Consider the following 18,673-nt stretch of genomic DNA (forward strand, 5'->3'; position numbering starts at 1 on the left):
AAAGCTACACTAATAGGGTAATGTCCTGTTATACAAAGAAAGAGATGAAACCTGCCCAGCTACTGCTTCATACTGAAGTAGATACATTCACTCCAGGTGTCACCACTCTGTCTTCTTAATCTGTTGATCTTGTTCTCCGTTGAAGCAGTGTAATGGACCTCATCTTCAGTTTGGTAACCCTGATAATGAAAAATAGTACAACACAATTAGGTACATGACAGATATAAAAAAGTTCACAGAATAAAAGAAGATACCTCTGCACTGGAGGGAGAGGGAGCTGAAGATTCTGCATGAGACTCTGAAAAAACAATGAAATCCTTCTCATTATATAATACTATATTCAGTGAATACATGTTATAGATACCAACAATAAATTACCTGTACAGTGGCAGCAGTTTTTCTTGATGATAATGCACACTAAGAAAACCAATAAAACACTCAGGATGGCTATGAATGCCAGAGCGCCATACATCACATAATTAAAGTCCATCTCATCTGCAGAACCAGACATTAGAAGACGTGACATCCATTTGTAGAAGGAAACTTACAATAAATACATCACAAAGCAGCTTAACAGTTAACTTTGTTGAGGGAGTAACCATAACTTTTTTATCAGATGAGACAGTTTCTGCTAAAAAGTTACTTACGCTCAAACTCCAACTTGGTCCCATTTCCAAACAGTACTTCTCCACATGAAGTCACGGCACGGTAGTAGGTTCCTGCATCATCAGAGCTGAGGTTCCTCATGAGAAGGTTTTTCACACAGGTAGCTTCTCCAGAGCCAGTCTCAGTACTCTGGCAGGTGTCATTTTTATTTCCAAAGTAAATAATCTCAGGAGCAGAATAATCAGTTTTTCAGCCACACAACACGAGTGTGGCTGCACTGACTGAGACTACTGAAGGAACAGCAGACTTAGCAGATTTATCAACACTTGTCCTACATTCCGCCACATCTGTCAGGACTGATTGGCTCATCATCCTCACCTTGCAGAGCGTGATTGGCAGCTGAGACAGCAAGCTTTGACGTCATAAGCCAACAAGAGTTTTTCACTTTGTAGTCTCTTTCTGACCCAGAACAGACCAGTTTTTCTCTAGTCTGAGTCAAATGTCACTTCCTCACAGACCCTTTCTGTGAACAATGTGAGGCCCCTTTAACAGGAAACAACTGAGCAGCTTAAATGAGAAGAGATGTAAATCACCATGTTTGCTACAAGTACTGATAAATCTGTTGTTTCTGTAATGACAATGATAAAAGTTTAGTTTTAATAAACAATGTACATGCGCCTGCAGGCTGTTTGTCGTCTCCACTGTGAATTACACTGTGAATTTATTTTCAGCACCAGGAACAAAGACGTAAGTTTATTGCAGTCTGTTGGTACAGAGATAATGTAAATCATTGCACTTCATGTTACGTCTCTTGTTTAAAGAGTTTATTGGTAAGATAAAACTTTACATTGAACACAATGAAGTATTTACAAAACTGCTGTTTTAGGGAAAGCAAAATGACCCTTTTAAAGTCTGATTAAACATAGACACAGATAAAACATGTCCAGCTCTACTGCTTTACACTAAAGTACACGCATTCACTCCAGGTGTCGTCCATCTGGCTTCTTGATCTGTTGATCTTGATCTCCATCAAAGCAATGTAATAGAGGTTATCTCCATCTTGGTAACCCTGGACATGAGAAACAGTATATCACAATGTGGTACACAACCATTTATGCACACAAAAAAGTGCTGTGCAACAGCTGTATATTTGAATAGTAATTCAATAGTCTAAAAAGAGAATACCTTTGCATTTCTTTTTGAGGCTGCTGAAACTCCTGTATGAGAATCTGAAAAAACAGAATTTAAACCTTCTTAATATTGTGTCATGTTCAGTGAACATACATTAAAGATAAAAACAGCACCAGTTACCTGCACAAGGAGAGTGGTTTCTCTTGTTCATCACACACATTAAGAAAGCCAGTAAAACATTCAGGATGGTGGTGAACGCTGCAACCCCACGCCAGAAATTCACCGAGACAAGACAGTCCACCTCAGCTGTAGAGAGCCAGACATCAAGATACATTACAGCTTTTAGCTTTTTTTCTTAAGTTTGATTAAAAGATAACCATCACAAATCTCTGGCTAGATAGTTACTTACAGGCAAAGTCCAGCTTGGTCCCGTTTCCAAACACTATCTGTCCACATGAGGCGACAGCACAGTAGTAGGTCCCAGCATGAGAAAGATTCAGACTCTTCATTGGCAAGTTGTAGACACAGGTGTGTGTTTGTGTGTTGCTGTTCCTCTCACACTGATCATTCCTGCCTCCATGTGTGTAAATGATTCCTGGATGAGATTCTTGAGAGTTTTTGAACCAGTAAACACTGTGTTCTCCATCATCACAGGTCCCAGTGTGTACTGTACAGTCCAGAGTCACAGAGCCTCCTGGCCGGATGCTCTCAGATGCTGACTGATGGACTGAAGCTAAGATGTTCAAACCTAAATCCTTTACATTGACAATAGTTCCCTCCTCAAATTCTAAAATAAATGTATAGCTACTTGCACAGTAGTAAGTAGCTGAGTCTGAAATCTGTAAATCTGAGATCACCAAGTCATTTTTACCATTTTTAGTATCCAGTGTGAAGCGAGGATTGTTCTTGAATTCATCATGAAAAGTGCCACTTGTTTCGTACTTATAGAAGATGGAGATGAGCCTTGGTTTCTGTCCTAGAGTTTGTTTATACCAGTAAAGCCTTGCTGCAACATCGCCTTCATAGAAACATCGCAAAGTTACCTCCTCACCAACATTAACTGACAGAAAACAACTTTCCTGCTGAACAGATGAGGATAATTTCATATCAGTCATCTGAACTGAAGCAAAATGAGAGACAAAGCAAATGCACAATTAGTTTAAATTTATAGAGAGTTTATCACAATGAAGACAAGAATGATTGAGGAATGACATGAGGAGTGACTAAAAAATACACAAAAAACACCACTCACCTATTTTCCCTAAGAACAAACATGTTAAACAAAAAACAACCTTTGGAGATGTCATCGTTTCAAATTTCTTCGTTGAAAGTAATGTGGAGTATTTTTCCTGTCTTCAGTGACAAGCCTGTGTTTGACTGGCCATGATCACATGCTCACTCGCACTTATTCTGCCAAGGCCGGCTCTTGAAAAACATCACGTTGAGTAAAAATGAATAACCACAACCAACATCCTCACTTACGTAACAGCCTGTACTGTCACTGATGGGCTGCACTCACTTCAAAGACGTGTTTATTTTTTGTGTCCATTCGATGTGTTTAGTCCAACATTTACAGTTTAGAGATGCAACATACAACATACAGTACAGTGGAGTTCAGTTTTGCTCAACCTTAGTTAATGAATCGATCATCATTATGTCAAACAAATAACATGCAGGCATAATAATTGATTAACTACCTGTCAGATACACTAAGAATACAACATGGTAATCACTAGCCAGGTCTAGTGTCATTTAATGAGATTTCGTCTATTTTTATGGTTATTTATTTTACTTTATATATTCTCCTTTTTTTCAAGCATGAAGTTTGAGTTGACTATATTAGTTTGATCCCCAAAAGGTCGCAAAGAATTGAGTCTGATCTACTATAAAATCAGTTGGCTCTCACTGTGGAGGCGTCCTGATTGAAACCACACATACAAAGAGACAAAAAGTGCAGATGGTCCGAGTTGTGCACATAACCACATCTTACAAAGCTAAAGAGAGATTTTATCATAACACTGCTGACCAAAAGGAAACTATTAAAAGATGTTTGCAAGTGCGGGTTTGTGGTGCACAAATCAGCACGTTTACTACGACTTCTGGTCTGTTTCAGTGGTGACTTTACATGTATACTCACTGAGCACTTTATTAGGAACACCTGTGCAATCTAATGCAATCCAATACAACAGCTCTGCCATAATTTCTACTTTTACAAAACTTATATATTTTCAGTTTTTGTTGACTGTCAGAAAGATGATAATTCTACATTATGTTTATTATTGAGGTTGTAGTGGGTGGTGGTATACTGGAGTGCATTATATTGAAAAGTGTTCCTAATATTTTGTCCGCCCCCTTAACATAGATTAGGGTGTATTTTATACATGGGTGACACTGTGCCTGAACGCCTCCAGTGTAGACACGCATTAGCATACATGGGGGGAGCAAAATATTTGGAACATATTTCAATTTAATACACTCCAGTACACCACCACTCACTATGACCCCAATAATAAACATAAATTAGAATTATCACCTTTCTGACAATGTCAACTAAAACTGAAAATGTATAAGCTTCTTGAAAGTAGGCAGGGCCTTTGTATTGGATTGCATTAGATTTCACAGTTGTTTCTAAGAAAGTGCTCAGTGAGTGTACATCCTCAAAAATAACTGGTTGAATCAGTATAACTCTGGGAATTATGGAAAGTAGTTAAAATAGTTAGAAATGCAACACTTCATGCTGCTTCATCCTATAGTTACTAGAAGTATGACCTCATTGTCTTAGGGGTTTGCTAAAAACACTAATAAAGGCATCTCTTGTTAAACTGCAACAAATATAAAACTTGTACAGTTCTACTGCTTTACACTTGAGTACACGCATTCAGTCTCGGTGTTGTTCCTCTGTCTTCTAGATCTGTTGATCTTGTGCTCCCCTAGAGCTGCATAATGGATGTTTTCTTCATTTTGGTGACCCTGATCATAAAGTATAAAACAGAAAACCACAACACTTGAGAGAAATAAAAAGAAATGCTAGGTCTCAAAACATAATTGGACTTAAAAGAGTTGAGTCGTAATAAAATAGTTTATCTAAAAAAAGAAAAAGAACATACCTCTGTATCTGACGTGGAAAATCTCGCCTGAGACTCTGAGAAAGATTAAACAGTGAGCTTACTATAATGCCATGTTCAGTGAATACACACTGTCAACTACAAAGAATAGCAGTTATACCTTTACACTGGCTGCTGTTTCTTTTGTAGATCACATACACCGAGAAAGCCAATAAAACAACCAGGATGGTGGTGAATGTCAAAGCTCCACTCAAGAAATACACCAAGACAAGAGAATCCACCTCATCTGCAGAGAGCCAGACACCAGAAGACAGTAGAAAGCTTTTAGCTGTGTTATTTTTAGTTTAAATACAGAGTTATGCACTTATTAAAAAAAGGACAACCTTTGTTAGAAAAAGTTACTTACGCTCAAAGTCGAGCCTGGTCCCGTTTCCAAACACTATCTGTCCACATGAGGCGACAGCACAGTAGTAGGTCCCAGCATGAGAAAGATCCAGACTCGTCATTGGCAAGTTGTAGACACAGGTGTGTGTTTGTGTTTTGCTGTTCCTCTCACACTGATCATTCCTGCCTCCGTGTGTGTAAAAGATTTCTGGTTGAGATTCTTGAGAATTTTTGATCCAGTAAACACTGTGTTCTCCATCATCACAGGTCCCAGTGTGTACTGTACAGTTCAGAGTCACAGAGCCTCTTGGCTGGATGCTCTCAGATGCCGACTGATGGACCAGAGCTTGGATGTTCGAACCTGAATCCTTTACATTGACAATAATGCTCTCTAAAAATTCATGCACGTATGAATAGCCACTTATGCAGTAGTAAGTAGCTGAGTCTGAGATGCGCAAATCTGTGATCTTCAAGTGATTTTTACCAGTTTCAGTATCCAGTGTGAAGCGAGGATTGTTCTTCAATTCATCATGAAAAGTGCCATTACTTTCATACTTGTAGTAGGTAGAGATAACTCTTGGTTTCTGTCCTAGAGTTTGCTTATACCAGTAAAACCTTGCTGCAACATCACCTTCATAGAAACATTGCAAAGTCAAATTGTCCCCAGTATTAACAGATACAAAACCTCTGTCTTGACGAACAGATGAGGAGAATTTCAGATGAGTCATCTGAGCTGAAGTAAAGGAAAGACAAAGAAAATTCACATTATAAACACATAATTAATAGAGGAGTGACCATACATTTTAAAAAACACAAACTGGATTCATAAAAACACAACTCACCCATTTTCTGTCCCAAGAACAGACATGTCAGAAAGATAACAAACACTGGAGATCTCATCGTGTTCATATAGTCGGGCTAAATGAAAAGAAACTTGATCTTTTCTTCACTCTTAAGAGACAAGACTGCGTTTGATTGGCCAACCAGAAGTGACTGTATGTCCTGTTTAGGAAACTTGATCACATGTTCACTGTCAACTGTACTGTCACATTTGGTTCTTGAGAAGAGTCACTTGGTAAGAGGTATATGAAGAACATAATGGCTCCTTAACTTACCATTAGATATAAAATCACTAAAATATAAATTAGCACAGACATCCTCACTCATATAATACTGATCTCACTAATGGACCATATTCACTCAACATATTTGGTTTCTTTAAAAATAGAGAAAAGGCTAAAAGAGCATGAAGATATGGATAAAAGGCTTTTGGTGCTTGGAAATGCTCGTTATCCAATAGGTGGCTTTCTACCAGTAAGCATGGTAGAAAGATCAACCAGAATTAAAATCTTAAGGATTATTACCTTAAAGTTCTGAGTAATCAACACCCAGTTTCCTTAAAAAATGTATCAATCTCAAGGCAAATATGTTGTACCAGACCTCCTGGCCTCTGCAATGTCTTTCTTAGCACCTTTGTTTTCTCTTATCTGGAGCAAATGTCAAGTCGTCCTGCTAGACCTCTCTGAAAATGATCTGAGGCTCCCTTACTTGGAAACCATAGACCAACGTAAAACTGTTGTAATTTTACTGCTTTCATACAACACATTGGGCCTCATTCACTGATATGTGCATAGACATGTTCTTACGTTTGCACTCAAAATTACCATTGGATTCATGACTTGTGCACCAGCCAATTTGTTCTTACCACCGTGCGCATGTTAGTGAATCAGAATCATTCGAAATTGACAGGCACGTGCCGGCTATCTGTTATTAGTCTTGTTGGGCCGTGGCTACAAGTTTGGCTATCAGCAATAATTAATGATTATCAAAGATAATTGTTAATTATTAAAATCAATAAAATTATTAATAAGAATTAATAATAACGGGGCACCACCCTGGACTCAGGGAAAAAGATAGCCAATTCAGTCTCAAAGTGTACTAATCTATGAATTTGGGACTTTGATTAATAATTAATTTAATAACTATAAACAAAATCACCCTATCAATAGCTAGTTATGGTTGAAGGACTTGGAGTTCTTTACAGAGCAGAGGTTGGCAAAACTCATTCTTGTGCAACATTAAAACAGACAACAGGTATATCCAAAAGCATTTATTTAACAAAAGGGTAAAAGCAACACACAATACTAATCTAGCTAAGTGTACCTATATACAAGTGTGAGTGTGTGTGTGTGTGTGTGTGTGTGTGTGTGTGTGTAGGGAAGACAATAGCAAGATGGCTGCAGTCACCTGGTGACTGAGCACATGGCATGCCGACAATTTGGCTGATAAAGGGAACTACAGAGATAAAAGGCCAGACCATGTGGTGTCTTGAACCACATGTGCTGCCTGAACCAAAGTTTGCCAAACTAGGTTTTAACCTCTTAACTGTGTGGTTCTCTATTCAAGGCCAATTGGTGTATGCTAAAGGTGCCAGGTTAAAACGAGGTTAGTTGCATGCAAGGCCTAGTTACTGGATGTAACATGTGTTAAGCATGCTAACATTAACCTAGCGGTGTGGCTATGCAGTAACCTGACTATGAGCAACAAGGACATCACAACAACAGTTCAATGTATAACCTTAACCAAATCAATACACGTACAGTACATTGTTTGAGTTAAACATTCTTGCTTAGCCGTACTATGCTTCACTGTGTTGCTAGGCTATGCCCAGTTGTTACCAGTCCATGAAGGAAGAGATGCTTTGTGGTGTCCTGCTTTGTAGCTGGTGAATCCGTGGGTGAGTCAGGCTGAGAAGGCTTTGGCTCTGAAGCTGAAAGATGCAGGCGTTGCTGGGGAGAGAGCACTCCAGTCGTGCAGAGGGCCCAGGTCACTCCTTGGTGTAGAGTTAGCGGCAAGCTAACTCCATTCCGCGGCTCCTGTACTTGTTAAACTGGCCAGCAGACTTATGTGTTAGCTGCTGGCACAAGGAACTTAGTTTCTGAGTCTTAGGCAGGCTCTCGCGTCTTCTGCCCGTAAAGAAGACTGTGTGTGTCTGCTGTGAGCAGGCCACACAAGAGAGCAGAGAGCTGCTCCAGCAGCTGCTGGAGGTGTGAAAGAGAGCAAGGAGCTGCTCCTGCTGCAGCTTATGGAGAAAAGAGAAAGATAAGAGAGGAATCTCTAGTTTTGATAACCTGGATCCATGGGTGGAGCTTCACACTTTGGGTGCGAACCCCCAGGGCTCAGGTTTCTTGGAGTCTTGAGACATGTGGTAAACTGTGGTCCACATGTAGTCCCAACAGTCTGATGCCCACTAAAGTGTGATCACATTTTGGTAAATTAAATTGTTTGATTTTAGTGTTTGAAAGAGGATATGTACTTTATTTTTGTACTGTTTTTCCTTTTTTTTTAAAAAAAAAAAAAAAAAGCATAATCTAGTTTAAATCCGAATAATTGGTCTGCTATAGCAGTTTTCTGACAATAGGTGGCAGTGTGAGACCGTGGCTTGCCACAGTGACCGTAATAAGGCGCATGCGCTGCTGTCTTCTCCTCACAACTGTGGACAATTCAACAGCGACAAGCCACGTCTTCCTGTCTCACGTTTCTGTCCTGTATTTCAGGCCAGGTGCTGCAGGCCAGGAGCTGTAACATTAGCATACTACCACACCGCCATGTCTCTATATAAGGAAAGCTCTGTTGGAGCAATGCAGCTGTCAATCATTACAAAGAAGGATATGATGGTAAAAATATAGAAAAACTTTGCTGCTAGTGAAATTCAAACAATAGTTTCAGAAGTAGATTTGGCTGGTAAACATGTCATTGATACAATCGTTTGGAGCCTGATTGTGAATCCTGTATACAGCCTGCATACCTGTTGCACCACTACCACTCAGTACGTCTGTAACAAAATAAAAAGTTGGTTAATGTGTAGATCTGTGGAATTAATCTAAATAAATCTCTACTGCTGCACCAGGTGTGCATTGTATTTCGTCTCTCACCACAACAGGCCGTGATGCAGTGAAGATGCAGAGCATCCCTCCCTGTGCCACTACTGAACTGTCAGGCTGTGAGGACACTGAACAGGCTGCTGGTTAACAAGCTGCATATATCACGGCCAAATCTGATGGAGGAAATTAATCGCTGTCACATTTAATATATAAGATATTGTCATCTAACATGACAGTTTTAATCTATTTATAATTTCATTCCATTTGTGATGATGATTTATAGATTACAATGTCTTAGCTATTCATTTTACAATCAGTAAATAAGTTGTGTATTATTGGTAATTTCACAATTTTAAATGTTGTATATTTAGGCCCAATCATTTTTTTTAAATAACTGAGGTTCTAATATGTATAATATATATGTTAATAATAATGTATACGCACTGTTTATGAATGAGGCCCATTGTTTGAAACTAACCCCCGTGATTGGTTTATGTTTTTTTTTTTATCATAACATACAAGAATGACTCATCCTTTTCTGTCACTTTACATTTTCTCATCACATTGGCAGATAACATTTGTGGTTTGTGGGTTCAATCACATGTACGTGTACGTGTACGTGCTGATGTTCAAAGTGTCACAGAAACTTGTCATATAGCATCACTGAATTTCTTCTTCTTCACAGACAGCACTGTGTTTGATTGGCCAATCAGAAGTGATGCCTAATGTCTTACTTTGGAAACATGATCACATGTTCAGAGCCAGTTATAGTATTAAGAGAGGATTTACAAGGTCAGGAGTATATGAGCAACTTAATGACTCTTCAACTTTGTCAGCAATGGCATTAGCTTTAAAATGACCAAAGCATACAGTACCAGTCAAACGTTTGGACACATTATCTCATTCAAGGGAATGGGAAGGTGTGTCCAAATTTTTGACTGATACTGTATATGACCACACACATCCTCATTAGTGTAACACTATTCTCATCTCATTCTTTTGGTTCATTTTGTCTTTCTGATAAGGTACAGAAACTGGGAGGTGAGCCTCATCTCTTCTCAGCTCATGACACCACCTCATGAAACACCAGAGGAATATCTCTATTAAACATAGTGAGTATGGTACATGGCTCAAAGGCAGAATGTTTTGCTTATATATCATCCACATTTTTTACTACTTCACAGAATTCATGCAAGTTATTACACTTCTTTAAAAAAAAATTCAAGTTAAAGTTAAAAAGATAACATTCTTACTTTTTCTTTATTAAGAGTTTAACACTCAAAACTCAGCTAATCTGCTTCACCAGGACTGTGTGGGTGTGGTTTGCACAGATGTGATTGACAGTGGCTTGGCAAAATAACCCAACAACCCAACAACTGACGTCAGATTCTGATTCAAATTTAGCAAAAGTCTGATTGGGACAGAAATACGTGACATCACCTTACTCCCAGCAAGCCCCGCCCACATTAAACTACTGAGCGGAGCGCAGACGAAACAGCTCAAACAGATATCTCTCAAGTGAAATAGGCAAAACTTTTGGCAGAAAACATTCTTGAAATGTTCATATAGGGTCCCATTGCTCATAGTGGGAAGCTGATTGGCAAAATATGTTTTCAGAGCCTTGAAGTGCTGAAGCTATTGTATGTACAATCCCTTGAGATTTGATGTTTTGTCTTCTAAAATCCAGTAGATGATTCGAAAAACTTCCAACTTTGTTGACCCAGTGAGATGATATTAAAGCTCTGTTTGCCTTAAAGTTACATATGAGATATCTGCTCTGTAGTGCTGTACCCGCTCTCTGTCCCTCATGTTTCCCTTTTACTGTCTTTTCCATTCTGTGTTGATTTGTTTCAACTTCAACCTTTTTCTGTCCCAGTGAAAAAAGTTATAAATAGCATAATTTAACATTCACAACAGTAAATCCAGCCTGTCACATAATTTTGCTTGAGGTCAGCCAATGTGCATTCATGCAGTTCTGTCTCACATACAATTGTTCTGAAGCCCATCTTGTAAAAATGTCCTTAGCTTGCTGATTTGCTAAAATTTGACTTGGGTTGTGGATAGAACATTAAAACCTTTTTAATTTGACATAAATATATTATTACTTCAATCCAACACCAACATACATTCTCAAATAACTGGTTGAATCAACTCATCTCTGGGAATTATGGCTGCTCCATTCTATGGTCACAAGAAAAATATACTGATAACATGATCTCAGTCTCTTATGAGTTTGTTAGACGCACTAATAAAGGCATATCTTATTACACTGCAACAAATATAAAACATGTACAGTTCTACTGCTTTACACTTGAGTATACGCATTCAGCCTTGGTGTTGTTCCTCTGTCTTCTAGATCTGTTGATCTTGTGCTCCTTTAAAGCTGCGTAATGGATGTTTTCTTCATTTTGGTGACCCTGATCATAAAATATAGTAAATCACAGTATTTGATAAAAATAGAAACAGATCCCAGAAAATAATTGTGCTTAAAATGTTTGAATGGTATTACAATAGTTTATCTAAAAAAAGAAAAAGAACATACCTCTGCATTTGATGTGGAGGGAGCTGAAAATCTCACCTGAGACTCTGAGAAAGATCAAACAGTGAGCTTACTATAATGCCATGTTCAATGAATACACATTGTCAACTACAAAGAATAGCAGTTATCATACCTTTACACTGGCAGCTGTTTCTTTTGTTGATCACATACAAAGCCAGTAAAACAACCAGGATGGTGGTGAATGTCAAAGCTCCACTTAACAAATACACAAGAGAATCCACCTCATCTGCAGAGAGCCAGACACCAGAAGACAGTAGAAAGCTTTTAGCTGTGTTATTTTTAGTTTAAATACGGAGTTATACACTTATAAAAAAGGACAACCAGTGTTAGAAAAAGTTACTTACTGCCAACGTCCAGCTTGGTCCCGTTTCCAAACAGTATCTGTCCACATGAGGCGACAGCACAGTAGTAGGTCCCAGCATGAGAAAGATTCAGACTCTTCATTGGCAAGTTGTAGACACAGGTGTGTGTTTGTGTGTTGCTGTTCCTCTCACACTGATCATTCCTGCCTCCATGTGTGTAAATGATTCCTGGTTGGGATTCTTCAGAGTTTTTGAACCAGTAAACACTGTGATTTCCATCATTACAGGTCCCAGTGTGTACTGTACAGTTCAGAGTCACAGAGCTCTCAGATGCCGACTGATGGACCAAAGCTTGGATGTTCAAACCTGAACCCTTTACATTGACAATAGTTCCTTCTGCAAATTCAAACTTGGATGAGTAGCTGCTTGCGCAGTAGTAAGTAGCTGAGTCTGAGATGCGCAAATTTGTGATCTTCAGGTGATTTTTACCAGTTTCAGTATCCAGTGCGAAACGTGGATTGTTCTTCAATTCATCATGAAAAGTGCCATTACTTTCATACTTGTAGTAAGTAGAGATGATTCTTGGTTTCTGTCCCAGAGTTTGCTTATACCAGTAAAGCCTTGCAACAACACCGTCATAGAAACATTGCAAAGTCAAGTTGTCCCCAGTATTAACAGATACAAAACTTCTCTCTTGACGAACAGATGAGGAGAATTTCACATCAGTCATCTGAACTGAAGTAAAATGAAAGACAAAGAAAATTCACATTATAAACACATAATTAAAGGAGGAATAACTGCACATTTTAAAACATACAAACTGGACTCATAAAAACACAACTCACCCATTTTCTGTCCCAATAACAGACATGTCAGAAAGATAACAAACTCTGGAGATCTCATCGTGTTCAAATAGTCGGGCAGACTGAAAAGAATCTTGATCTTTTCTTCACTCTTAAGAGACAAGACTGCGTTTGATTGGTCAACCAGAAGTGACACTATGTGTCCTATTTAGGAAACATGATCACATGTTCACTGTCACCTTTAGTTTCAAGTTTGTTTCTTGAGACACGGTGAGAGCTAAATGAACTACATACAGTACAGATTCCTCATCTCTACATTAGCTTTAAAATCACTGAAATTTATGACCACATAGTACACATGTATTCATACTGATCTAACTGACAGGACTTTATAGGTTTGTTTAATATTTGGTTTGGTAAAATTAGTTTATTATCCATAGTCTGCTTGGTTTCAGTCATAAGGAGATAATATATTGATTAATTAACCATTGTTTGGTTTCAAGGTAATGTAACATTAATAAAAACATATAGTGGAGTTCAGCCATGCTCAGCCTCTGGCAGTGAACTGATCTTTATTAGGAAGATGTGATTATTAATAACTACCTTAAGATGCCAGACATAGATATCAATAAACAAGTAATTAATAAACCCTATTACTAATATTATGTGCAGTTTCTTCATACTTGACAATATTCTTGCCGCGCTGTAGACCAGGGAACACATGACTGTCATCTGTACTGCGGCAAAAAGACAGATTTGGACAATAAATTAAAGGTCAAACGTACATAGAAAATAATTGAATACATTTCCCCCCTAATTATACTTGGATATGATTTTTGACTGCAAAAAAGGAAGACTTTAGCGACTTCAGTAGAAATTGATCTCACTGTGCGTTGTCTCTTGAGTAAGTCAGACGTTGTTTCTATATATAAAACTTGTCATTCTTGAAGGTGGCATTCTCTCAATACCACCTTCGCCGGGATTGTCAGAAGAATTCTGAATGCAATCTCACTGTCGGAAATGTTTATCTGATGCTTGAGGAAACGGAGGGTTTGATGTGCTGTAGTTGTTCCCTTTGGAGTGATCTCTCTGAGTATCCTTAGCTCTTGGAACAGGTCCTGTAGGTTTATGTATGGAAATTCAGATGTGCTCAGCGAGTTACTCAGTCAGTGCCCTTGGAGATCAGTATCCTCCATTTCACACATTTCATCAGATTAAAAAGTAATCCAAACATTTTGTCCAACTCCTGCATTTGTGAAAAATTTGTTCAGAGAGCAGTATGAGCCTGATTAGCTAGTCCGTTACATAGACTTGCTCTGGATGCAGGTCTCTTTTTATGTGACATTTATTTTCACTGGACAGATAGAAAATTTGCTTTGAAGTATGTTTGGTTAAAAACTAACTGTATTGCGAGGCCATAAAAGGTGCAAGGCCCTGTACAGTCACACCATTTGCACACCGCTTGACGTCTATGACCATTTCTATGGTCTGGGCTGTGGACCAGGACCTTGTGGCCTGGATTACAGACTACCTCACCAACAGACCGCAGTATGAAAGGCTGCAAGGCTGCTTGTCAGACATGGTGACCAGCAACACTGGCGCACCACAAGGAACTGTACTGTCACCATTTTTGTTCACCCTCTACACCTCTGACTTATGCTTTGACTCAGATGTTCTCGGATGATTCCTCGAATGTCGACTGTATCACACATGACAAGGAGGAGGAGTACAGAGACTTAGTCGAGAACTTCATAGGATGGTGTGACAGCAGACACCCTCAGCTCAACACTGGGAAAACCAAGGAGCTGGTGGTGGACTTCCGGCACAGAAAGAACCCCTGTCGTCATAAGTGGGGGATGGAGATGGTGGACACCTACAAGTTCCTAAGGGTGCAACTCACCAACAAACTAGAGGGCCTGTAGAGGGCTCAGTGTTGACAGAGCAGGCTGTTCTTTCTGAGGAGGCTCAGGTCCTTCAATGTGTGCACTAGGCTGCTACGGATGTTCTACTGGTCTGTAGTGGCCAGTGTTATCTTCTTTGCTGTGGTGTGCTGGGGTGGTGGCAAAGGGTCTTGTGGTGCCAACAAACTGGGCAAGCTGGTGAGGAAGGCCAGCTCTGTGGTGGGGATGGAACTGGACAGTGTGGAGGCAGTAACAGAGAGGAGGATGAGAAGGAAGCTGAAAACTACCATGGACCACCACTCTCATCCTCTCTATGTTGAGCTGAGGCAGCTCAGGAGCACGTTCAGCCACAGATTCATCCAGCCACGTGCCTCTAAGTGCTTAGGGGGCTCTTTGTGCCATCAGTCATCAGACTCCATAACAGCACAGCACCCAGTATCTCCTACCTCCACTGATTGAGACTCAAAACCATACACCACTCACAGTTAAACTGTCACATGTTGCATGTGTTCAACCTGAAACCAAAGCAATCTGTATGAATAGATACCACAATGGTGAGGTTGAACAGGCTTTTGTCTTATAAATCAACCTCATCAGGACAGTTTAATCTTGTAAGTAGAATCTGTTGTAGATCTTATTTTCATTGACTCGTGTTAAGTTGAATTTAAATTGGATCTCTTTTTTTTTTTATCACATTTGATTATAAAATCTAGGATTTTTTTTTTTTACATCATTCTGGTTGAAATATACTTTTAAATATCTGCTTTTATTTGCTTTTACTATGTTGTTCTGTCTTTTGCTATCAGTTATATTTTAAGTAGTATTTCAAGTGGACAGCAGTATTGCAGTTTCCATACATGTTACCTGAAAAGGACTGCACAATTATGGGATGTTGAAGTGGTCTTTATCTTAAGGAGCATGTATGTGAGAGTACAAAGACTTCTACGTCCTGCTGAAAACCACAAAGCCTGTTTCACTAAAAGAGATACAAAGCAAAAAAGATTAGAGATAAGGGTCAACAGGTCTCAGAGTGACTGGAATTCAGACAGACTTTACTGTAACCACATTATTAGTAGAATGAAGTTGTAGGGCCTCATGTTTTCAGAAAGAATGCCAGTTGTTTGGATATCTTGGCCTTTCCCAGGTGCTGTCTGAGCTCATCAGTCAGATCAAAAAACTTGGACATAAAGTCAGTTGAAAATCTTTGTGTGCCATTTTACTTTGAAACCAAAATGATGAGTGCAAACAGCTTATAATAAATAAATATGATCAAAAACAGAAAGACAAAATGACCAACTAAAGTTGTATTTGACAAAAACATTATATTAGTGTCGCTTGTAGCTCAATTGGTAGAAGCTGGTGACAGGTGCTCCTTAAGACACTGAAATCCAAGTTGCTCGCAATGTACATGTATGGGAAAATCTAAGGTGTGCTTGAAAAAAGTGTCTGCCAGATGACTGTAATATACTGTACTGCAGTCAATGGGGCCAAATGTTACAATACATTGGCTATTTAAAAACAACAGCATGAGAATTTTAAATTACATTTTTACTAATTTGTTGAGATTTTGACCTTTGTCACTGTGTGGTAACAGCCTTTTTCTACTTCTTTGGAAACAAAATATGGTTCCAGTTGTACTTGGGTTCTGACATTAGTTAACATTCAGTAAATATTTGTAATGGTTAACATTTTTACTAGATTCGTCCATCATTGAGCCACTCAGCTTTTACGTTTTATGAACATTCATTCAGTTTAAGAGGAAAATTTGCACCCTAAACAATTTTCAGCAACCACAACAGCAGTTGTATTAGAAGAGAGCTGTCATCAATTGTTAAGACTACTTTGTCTTTTTTCTTTTTGTCCATCCAGCACAGTGGGGAGAATGTGTGTCGGTATCTGCACCTGGCCAGGGACGAGTGAGATCAGCCACATGCTTTATCCAGTACACAAAGCATCGTGAGCCAGAGGTAGCACTATCAGAGCTTAAACATAACGCAAACATTGTCTCAAGTGTTCCATGGTTAGATTTATTTCATCATTACTGACACAAAACGTTCATGAAACATTACAATGCAGTTAATCAGGTTAAAACTCATTGAAGATAAAACACAAATAATACCATTTTTTCCCGTCATGTTCCTCATAACCAAACAGTAGCTTGTTGTACAGCAGTTCATCAGGTTAAAACTCATTGAAGATAAAACACAAATAATACCATTTTTTCCCGTCATGTTCCTCATAACCAAACAGTAGCTTGTTGTACAGCATAAATGAATCTGGCCTTCTAAATATACTTTTGTAATAGCAAAAAGAATATGATTTTTAATAATATATATAACATATGAATATGATTCAAGATACATGTTTTTTTTAAGAAAAGAGCAGAGACATCCTGTAGATAAACTTTAAAGCACACTGACAAGCAACAAAGAGACTAGAGAGTCCTGAATGTGCAAATTACTAAACCCTACCAAAATACAGAGAATCTCATCTTTTGACTGCAGATCACGAGGCACTCCTTTATGTAGACCTTTATCTAAGACTACAATACACAATAAACAAGATTCTAAGAAACCTTATTCACAAGTCCTACATCTTTACACTGGAGTACACACATTCATTCTTGGAGTTGTTCCTCGCTCCTCTTGATCTGTTTGCCACATTTGCATTTAAAGCAGCATAATGGAGGTTGTCTGAGTCTTGGTTACCCTGCTAACAAAATATATAAAAGTAAATCACACTGCAATTAAAACAATGTCCACAACACAATTAATTGTTGTGCTATAAAAAAGTGGTTAAATAGCAATTCAACAGTTAATCAAAACTGCATTCACCTCTGCATCTGCTGTGGACGGAGCTGCAAATCCATTATGAGGCTCTGATTGTGAAACAGAAAATGCTCTTTTATTCAAAAGCCAAATTCAGTGAATACAAGCTGTCATAAACAAGCAGAATCATTTGCCTGTACCTGACTGGCAGCTGTTTCTCTTCTTCATCTTGTACACTGACAAAGCCAATAAAACACTGAGGATGGTGGTGAACGCCAAAGCTCCACTCAAGAAATACACCAAGACAAGACAAGAGTCCGCACCATCTACCGAGAGCCAGATATCAGAAACAGAGCTTTCAGCATGTTTTTATCTTAAGCTTGATGAGGGAGTAAGACTGTATCAAAAGGGACAACGTCTCCTAAAAAGTTACTTACGCTCAAAGTCCAGCTTGGTCCTGTCTCCAAACAGTATCTGTCCACATGAGGCGACAGCACAGTAGTAGGTCCCAGCATGAGAAAGATTCAGACTCTTCATTGGCAAGTTGTAGACACAGGTGTGTGTTTGTGTGTTGCTGTTCCTCTCACACTGATTATTCCTGCCTCCATGTGTGTAAATGATTCCTGGTTGAGATTCTTGAGAGTTTTTGAACCAGTACACACTATGTTCTCCATCAACACAGGTCCCAGTGTGTACTGTACAGTTCAGAGTCACAGAGCCTCCTGGCCGGATGCTCTCAGATGCCGACTGATGGACCAAAGCTTGGATGTTCAAACCTGAACCCTTTACACTGAGAGTAGTGCCCTCCAAAAATTCTAACTTGTTTAAATAGCTACTAACGCAGTAGTAAGTAGCTGAGTCTGAAATGTGCAAATCTGTGATCCTCAAGTTATTTTTACCGTTTTCAGTATCCAGTGTGAAGCGAGGATTGTTCTTGAATTCATCATGAAACGTGCTGATTACCTCATATTTTTGGAAGGTGGAGATGAGCCTTGGTTTCTGTCCCAGAATTTGTTTATACCAGTAAAGCTTTGCAACAACATCTTCACAGAAACACTGCAAAGTCGTGTCATCACCAACATTAGCTGATATAAAACCACTGTCTTGACGAACAGATGAGGAGAATTTCAGATGAGTCACCTGAGCTGAAGTGAAATAAGAGACAAAAAAAGTATTGAATGCGATAGAATTCAACGTAATCAGTAAATATTTGAAAACTAACAACACTAACAGATAAAAGTTGGAATCACAAACACGTAACTCACCCAT

General features: G+C 38.9%; 4 protein-coding genes across 4 annotated transcripts; all 4 read right to left on the minus strand.

Moving 5' to 3' along the window:
• Positions 1-1,485: 1,485 nt before the first annotated feature.
• Positions 1,486-4,592, minus strand: LOC137174613 (immunoglobulin kappa light chain-like). Its single transcript, XM_067580019.1, has 5 exons — positions 2,990-4,592; positions 2,147-2,857; positions 1,918-2,043; positions 1,792-1,835; positions 1,486-1,675 (listed from the first exon to the last, which is right to left on the minus strand). The coding sequence occupies exons 1-5, from the start codon at positions 3,042-3,044 to the stop codon at positions 1,556-1,558; spliced, it is 1,056 nt and encodes a 351-aa protein (XP_067436120.1). The 5' UTR covers positions 3,045-4,592; the 3' UTR covers positions 1,486-1,555.
• Positions 4,582-8,075, minus strand: LOC137174614 (uncharacterized). The gene is made up of 5 exons (XM_067580020.1): positions 6,029-8,075; positions 5,209-5,919; positions 4,963-5,088; positions 4,845-4,879; positions 4,582-4,707 (listed from the first exon to the last, which is right to left on the minus strand). The coding sequence occupies exons 1-5, from the start codon at positions 6,093-6,095 to the stop codon at positions 4,588-4,590; spliced, it is 1,059 nt and encodes a 352-aa protein (XP_067436121.1). The 5' UTR covers positions 6,096-8,075; the 3' UTR covers positions 4,582-4,587.
• A 2,166-nt stretch (positions 8,076-10,241) lies between these two features.
• Positions 10,242-12,866, minus strand: LOC137174616 (uncharacterized). Its single transcript, XM_067580021.1, has 5 exons — positions 12,778-12,866; positions 11,975-12,667; positions 11,743-11,856; positions 11,613-11,656; positions 10,242-11,487 (listed from the first exon to the last, which is right to left on the minus strand). The coding sequence occupies exons 1-5, from the start codon at positions 12,833-12,835 to the stop codon at positions 11,368-11,370; spliced, it is 1,029 nt and encodes a 342-aa protein (XP_067436122.1). The 5' UTR covers positions 12,836-12,866; the 3' UTR covers positions 10,242-11,367.
• A 3,914-nt stretch (positions 12,867-16,780) lies between these two features.
• On the minus strand, positions 16,781-18,673 carry LOC137175159 (immunoglobulin kappa light chain-like). Its single transcript, XM_067580868.1, has 4 exons — positions 18,670-18,673; positions 17,605-18,549; positions 17,471-17,514; positions 16,781-17,348 (listed from the first exon to the last, which is right to left on the minus strand). The coding sequence occupies exons 1-2, from the start codon at positions 18,671-18,673 to the stop codon at positions 17,834-17,836; spliced, it is 720 nt and encodes a 239-aa protein (XP_067436969.1). The 3' UTR covers positions 16,781-17,348; positions 17,471-17,514; positions 17,605-17,833.

The sequence above is a fragment of the Thunnus thynnus genome, chromosome 22 (assembly GCF_963924715.1).
Source record: "Thunnus thynnus chromosome 22, fThuThy2.1, whole genome shotgun sequence".
In the NCBI taxonomy this organism is placed as follows: Eukaryota; Metazoa; Chordata; class Actinopteri; order Scombriformes; family Scombridae; genus Thunnus; species Thunnus thynnus.

Bases quoted from the DNA above. Each gene is read 5' to 3' on its own strand.
- LOC137174613 (XM_067580019.1), bottom strand. From the start codon at position 3,044: ATGACATCTCCAAAGGTTGTTTTTTGTTTAACATGTTTGTTCTTAGGG. The intron at 2,858-2,989 runs GTGAGTGGTGTT...ATTTTGCTTCAG, and splicing joins TTTGTTCTTAGGGAAAATAG to TTCAGATGACTGATATGAAA. The intron at 2,044-2,146 runs GTAAGTAACTAT...GGCTCTCTACAG, and splicing joins GACCAAGCTGGACTTTGCCT to CTGAGGTGGACTGTCTTGTC.
- LOC137174614 (XM_067580020.1), bottom strand. From the start codon at position 6,095: ATGAACACGATGAGATCTCCAGTGTTTGTTATCTTTCTGACATGTCTG. The intron at 5,920-6,028 runs GTGAGTTGTGTT...CCTTTACTTCAG, and splicing joins GTTCTTGGGACAGAAAATGG to CTCAGATGACTCATCTGAAA. The intron at 4,880-4,962 runs GTATAACTGCTA...AATCTTTCTCAG, and splicing joins AAACAGCAGCCAGTGTAAAG to AGTCTCAGGCGAGATTTTCC.
- LOC137174616 (XM_067580021.1), bottom strand. From the start codon at position 12,835: ATGAGATCTCCAGAGTTTGTTATCTTTCTGACATGTCTGTTATTGGGA. The intron at 12,668-12,777 runs GTGAGTTGTGTT...ATTTTACTTCAG, and splicing joins GTTATTGGGACAGAAAATGG to TTCAGATGACTGATGTGAAA. The intron at 11,488-11,612 runs GTATGTTCTTTT...TTTTATGATCAG, and splicing joins CCTCCACATCAAATGCAGAG to GGTCACCAAAATGAAGAAAA.